At 34.8% G+C, this 6418-nt stretch overlaps 1 protein-coding gene across 1 annotated transcript in view; it reads left to right on the top strand.

Annotated features, from left to right (window-relative positions):
- Positions 1-6306, top strand: part of LOC101304313 — a 10449-nt gene extending 4143 nt beyond the window's left edge. Inside the window, exons 6-19 of the mRNA XM_004305477.1 lie at positions 476-578; positions 1240-1368; positions 1549-1596; positions 2127-2224; positions 2330-2395; positions 2696-2855; positions 2973-3080; positions 3324-3373; positions 4122-4156; positions 4260-4321; positions 4438-4599; positions 4705-4793; positions 5123-5222; positions 5755-6306. Coding sequence (XP_004305525.1) covers positions 476-578; positions 1240-1368; positions 1549-1596; positions 2127-2224; positions 2330-2395; positions 2696-2855; positions 2973-3080; positions 3324-3373; positions 4122-4156; positions 4260-4321; positions 4438-4599; positions 4705-4793; positions 5123-5222; positions 5755-6069 — 1525 coding nt within the window. The 3' untranslated portion in view covers positions 6070-6306. The remainder of the gene's footprint in view (positions 1-475; positions 579-1239; positions 1369-1548; positions 1597-2126; positions 2225-2329; positions 2396-2695; positions 2856-2972; positions 3081-3323; positions 3374-4121; positions 4157-4259; positions 4322-4437; positions 4600-4704; positions 4794-5122; positions 5223-5754) is intronic.
- Positions 6307-6418: the final 112 nt, after the last annotated feature.

The following is a 6418-nucleotide window of genomic DNA, read 5'->3' as shown; positions in this document are numbered from 1 at the left end:
GTTTCAGTTCTTGAGTCTACCTTTTACTACTTTGTTAGCTTTAAATAAAATGAAATAGTATTAATGTGTTAGTACTTTCTATTTAGTTTTTTTTTTCCGTTTTTTTTTCTATGGTATATTTGGATTGTCCTGCCTGAACATACTTTGGAGAAATTGAAAAAACTAACCTAACAGACATCTGCAGCCACTTTAAAAAAGCCTCTAATGGTTTGTTGTTATATGCAATAACATAAGATGGTTATATTGTGCTTGTAAATGCTTTAGCTTCAAGTAGTTTTTTCATGCATTTATGACCATTTTGGCATGAACAAAATATGTTTGCGTATCCCTGAAGAAAAAAGAAAGTGTTTCTGTTCTGAAACTTACTTAGACCATGGAAATTCAGTTGAATCATGCATTTATCTTGTAAGTTATTGTTTCATTACCTTAGATTACTCACATCTCAAATATGAATTTCTTATGTAGTACTCATCAGTGTACAAACAGGTAGTGGAAGCAGTGCTCGAAAGAGAAGCCTGATTGTGAATCTCATGCGTTCTTGCAGAGAGAAAGAGATGAAGTTCCTTGTCAGAACACTGGTACACCCACTTACATGGCTGTTTTGTTTAATATTTTATTATTTTTACATGGGCATGACAGATGACAATGTTGTTTCAACAGAAGAAAGGTGATTAGTGACATTACCTACAGAACTGTTTGCTTTCCTCCAAGCAAATTTATTGTACTTTATTTTGGAGGGTTGAACGGCCACTTCGGCTGCTAGATGAAGTGGGGCTGAATCTACCGATATATAAACTTTTAACTTTTTTACCAGCGTAAAATTATTCCAACTCTCTGTCAATTTGGTGTTGTATCGACAGGAGGGAGTATTGTCATTCTTAGTTTGCCATGCCTGTCCGATCAATTCGATTAGAGCTGTTTATTTGATTGTTCAGATCTTGACAAGTTGAAGAATTTATTGATATACAGATTTTGCAACATGAAAAACGAGTACCCCTGCCCTTCTACAAAGATTACAAAAGAAAATACATTTTGTATATTCCGTAAACTGATTTGGGAAATGGATTATTATTTTTTTTTTGTTTGTGTTTGGTCTCTATTGGTTTCAAAATTTTACCAAGTATCCTAGTTAGCTTTATTTTTGTCATCATTGTTTTTTCTTGGCAATTTCACTGACTTGAACTTGCTTCTGATAAATAGAAAATGCTTGTGACATTGTGAATATCGTTTTCTGTATAGGTTCGGAACTTACGTATTGGGGCAATGATGAAAACTGTTCTACCTGCTCTGGCTCAAGCTGTTGTTCTGAATTCCTTCCATAGCTGTAACCACAAAGGAACTATAGAAAGTTTGATGGATAAGCTTCAGGTTTTAGTATTACTATTATGCAGCGAAGAATTCCATAATTATAGATCATGCTATAATTGTTTTATATTAGATTGTCTGTAGACTTTCATAATTGTGGGTGTGATACTTATTTTTTGAATTGAAAATTTATTCCATATTCATGTTTTCTTCTCTGACCGACTGTTCTCTTAATTTTTTTAGCGTCATTCAGCAGCTGTAGTAGAGGCATACAATGTACTGCCCAGTTTGGTATGTGTTTGAAGTTGTCATCAAATTTTATTTACTATTCTATGGAAGGAATTTTTCTTTTCTTTACTAGGCTATTTGTTAATGTGTGGAAGCTGTTCATGAGTTAAACCCTTCATTCCGAGTTATTAGATAGCTTCATTAGCGCTTCATCATCTGATGTCTCTTACTTAGACAAACTGTCAACATACCCTATTATTCAAGTTGGATTACAAGTAAGATCCCAAGATGCTAATTCAAGTAAGATATCCATGTTAACTATAGAAGAACATGAATATTTAAATTTTATGTTTATATGTATAATTCTTTTATCCAAGAATATGTCAGAGTTCTATGTTCTTTCTGTTAGATATTGTCTTGAATAAAGTCTATCTGAATCAGTAGTCCACGTCACATTGAATACGCTAGTTTTCCGTATCAAGTTTTTCCTTTTTGTTTCACGCAGTATATAGTTATTTTATATATTAGAGGGAATGTGCTTGTCTTCCTGTTTTTTATATTTATAGATGGGTTCTGTGATTAATTGTAAATAGGATGTGGTCATTCCTTCTCTCATGAAAAGAGGCATTGGATTCTCTTCATCAACTTTGTCAATGGTTCCAGGAATACCAATCAAGCCAATGCTTGCAAGGTATAGTGCTTTGGAAAATCATTGGTGCTTTGTGAAAAAAAGTTTGAAGTAGAGAGGACACTGGTGCGGCAGCTTACTGTTTTTTTTGTTTATGTCCCGAGATAGAATCACAAATGGTGTTCAGCAAACACTGAAGCTGTTTGAAAATAAAGCTTTTACATGTGAATACAAGTAAGTTTTTCTGTCATCAGTATGTGCTTTGTTGCTCGCTCTCTCTCACATTCATTTTTCTTTGTTATAGTTAAGATGTGACTGTTTGGTTTCAATATCTGCTGTCTAAATAACTTGCAACAAAAAAACTAGCCTTTGGTCTGGTCGTATTACTATCCACTGTTGGAGATGACCGAACTTGGAATCCCCTTCACCCTTATTGTGTATATTAAGAATATATTCTCAATTGGCTCTATGCCAAGTGTGCTTAATCTGAAAATTTGATAAATATGCTATTGGCCATAATTTGCATAATTGCAGATATGATGGCCAGCGTGCACAAATTCATAAACTAGTTGATGGGTCCGTGCATATTTTTTCACGAAATGGGGACGAGTCGACTTCGAGATTTCCAGATCTGATTAATATAATCAATCAATCTTGTAAACCTGATGCATTAACTTTCATACTGGATGGAGAGGTAAAATCTCTTTGATTAACAATCACAGACACACATTCCAGAAGTAAATTTAATTTTATTCTGGTTTGGTGGGGTACAACTTTAAATAGTCTTCGTTATGTTATTTTCTTGTTCCAGGTTGTCGGAGTTGATAGGAAGAATGGGTGCAGGCTAATGTCCTTCCAAGAATTATCTTCACGTGGGAGAGGGAGCAGAGATGCATCAATAACATTGGATAGCATAAAGGTTAATGTGTTTTCGTGATCTGGTGTTTTCTTAAACATGGTCAGATAAGATGTCAATGCTTACATCTATTGGTGTGAAGAAGAAATTTATCACAATAACTTGCCATTAACAAGGATGTTATTACATATCTGTGGAGGTTATAAAATTTCTTTTGATTAAAAAACACTGCTATAATTTGTCTTTGAATTCTAATTCTTATCATTTTGAACTGAATCTGGTATGATATAATTTCTTACTGCGCAGGTCGACATTTGCGTATTTGTCTTCGACATCATGTTTGCCAATGGACAACAGTAACTATCTCAACTCCCTCAGTAGTATTTCTCTCCTCAGTTTTAGCATATGTAGTGAAAAATGCTACAACAATTATTAATAGATTTTGTATATTTTATGAACTTATGCTGCAAAAATATGCCAAACCAGTAGAAAATCAAATAGTGTCGCTAATTTAGTTGGACATAACTTATTTGCTCCTTTAGCAAATAATATCCTACTGTATAGTAATAATGATGTTAACGAGTTATTTTCAAGTAGTTTCGTAAGGTATGATAGTAATTTGGGATTCATGCTATGACTCTGTAACCCAACGAAAAGATTTTATTTAATTATTCGATCTTTTTGTAGCACAATTTTGAATTAACCCCATTACACCGACAAATAATTTTGGACTAATTTTGAAAGAAAAAAGAACACTCTAATATCAATAATCGTTTGGGAATGTATGATAGTGTGTAGGGAGATACAATTTTAAGAATGGTAAAACTATGGTTATAAGCTATCTAAGGGTAATGCTAAACCCAACTACTAAATGCACCTGTCCTTCCGCTTATCGTTCGATATCCTCGCTTCATTAAGAAGAAAATCCATTATGAATGGAAGATTGCATGCTCCAACAGATTAAAAGACGGTACTTATCTAGCTTTTGTGTTGTCAAAGGTTGACCTCCTAGAGTTGTGTATAACATTGTTGTCTTTGCTTGTATTGATTTAGTTTATGCCCTTTAGTTTGTCTTAAGGTGGATGTAATTAATTCTCATCACAGGTTGTTAAGCTTTCCTCTGAGGAGAAGACGAAAGTGTATGCATTAAATCCTTTTTGTAATGCCTTTATATGTTTCATAATAGAATATAGAATACTTCAGTCTATTATGTTGTAAACTTTGGTGTTTCGAAACCTGCAGATTTGAAAGAAATGTTTTACGATGAGAAGTTGGGTTACTTCGAATATGCCAAGGAAATGACAGTAAGTGCTTCTGGTTTAGTATGTTCACAATTAGTCTTTACCTTTGCACATCATTATAATCATTGGTCAGAAATTAAGGGAAAGTAATGTCTTTCTTATGATCTTTCTGCTTGTAGGTTGAGGCAGAGGATGCTTGTTTAGCCAGTGAAGCGACATTAGCAAAAATGAACTCTTTCCTTGAAAATGCATTTGTTTCCTCATGTGAAGGGATTATGGTGAAATGTTTAGATGTTGATGCTGGATATTTGCCATCAAAGCGTATGGATACTTGGTTAAAGGTCAACGCCATTCGAAACTTCCATGTTAGATATGCTAGAAGCATTACATTTTTTCATCTACTCTTCCTACCAGTGAATTATTTTTTGGTTGTTGCTCTTGTTTAGGTCAAGCGAGATTACATAGAGGGATTGCGTGATTCACTTGATTTGGTCCCAATTGGAGCTTGGCATGGAAACGGGAGAAAGGCAGGCTGGTAATTACTTTTTTTTTTCCACCAGTTAAATAGCAGTTTCATGATCTTGAAGTCATTGTTGTATCAAAGAAAAAATTGCTGTGTGATTGGAGGAACAAATCCACTTTGAGAGTACAAACAGTGTGATTGTTGTATCAAAGAAAAAATCTTATATCTGACTGATTTCTAGTTTTTGTTTTATACTCGTCTGGTAGTTCATGGAGCAAGTGAAATACCTGGAATTATTTAATTGCCCAAAATAAATATGGACTGAATCATATTCATGCTCATGTGAAAGGGTCCTTATTCTGGTTTTGTTCTTGCTAAATTTTGCTCAACTCATGTTTCAGGTACAGTCCATTTCTCATGGCATGTTACAACCCTGAAACTGAAGAACTTCAAAGCGTCTGTCGTGTTATGTCTGGGTTTTCAGATTTATTCTATACAGAGGTAAGTGTATTGCTTATTTGCACAGTAGTGAAGAACGTATAGCCTTTTTGGGAACATTACTAGTTTGGTATTATGACAGATTGCCCGACATTCTGGTTCCCTTATTGGTTACTGTAGCTGATTACCGCAAGGGTTGTTTCTTTTTGCTCTCTAAAGCACCTGAAAGCCCTAGACCATCCTAAACCTCATAAATAACTTACATTTTTATTGATTGGAGTAGCATCATAGTTTATTGTAATTTGCCTATGCAAATAGTGGATTTTGTCTGTCTAGTATGCAAATAGTGGATTTTGTCTGTCTAGTAAATAAAATAATTTAAGTAGTACTTTTTGACACATGTTTGTCAGTATTTTTGATTGTGCCTATTGCTCGGTACTACGAGTTAAAATACATAGTTACTTGATGGTGGTACTGGTACATCATTGAACCCAATTGATTTGTTAGCAGTTTCTGTTTAGATCTTGAATTCCGGTTGAGCTCTATTAATCATTTCAGCTTGGGAACATGCTTGTTTGTTTTTGTTTGACTACAGATGAAAAGTTTTTATTCTGGGGACAAGATCTTGGCCAAAAAACCACCTTACTATAGAACAGCTGAGGTGCCTGATATGTGGTTCTCTCCAGAGCTTGTTTGGGAAATAAGAGGTGCAGACTTTACAGTGTCTCCAGTTCACCAGGCCGCTTTGGGTTTAGTTCATCCATCACGTGGCATTTCCATTCGATTCCCGAGATACATTCGCACTGTGACTGATAGAAAACCAGAGGAATGTAGCACAGCTTCTGATATAGCTGAAATGTTTCATTCTCAGACGAGGAAGATGGACGTGGCTTCTGAAGATGGGAGCTGAAGATCAAAGAAAAATTCTGTGATTCTAAACTTACTGCTGCCACACTACCATGTTTTCTAATGTACATGTAGGGTAGGAAGGGATAGGTTTTGAATGTAACTTGAACAATTTGGGATTTTACTTGTTGGACTTGTTCCTGGACTTCTTTTGTTAATATAGCCTCTGGGAGTCTGAGGTCTCCAGCTCTGGTTGTTAAAAAGAAAAGAGAAAAGAGAAAAGGAAAAAGAAAAGAAAAAAGGGACAGCCAGACATGTTGAAAACGAAAAATAGGTACCACTATTCAGAACGACCAAGATAACAGCGGTTCTTCCTAATTGCAAATTCAAATCCAGTAGTTTAGCAGAATTCG

The sequence above is a fragment of the Fragaria vesca genome, linkage group LG6 (assembly GCF_000184155.1).
Source record: "Fragaria vesca subsp. vesca linkage group LG6, FraVesHawaii_1.0, whole genome shotgun sequence".
Classification (NCBI taxonomy): domain Eukaryota; kingdom Viridiplantae; phylum Streptophyta; class Magnoliopsida; order Rosales; family Rosaceae; genus Fragaria; species Fragaria vesca.
Note: the sequence above shows the minus strand (reverse complement) of the source record. Positions and strands in the feature narration are given on the sequence as shown.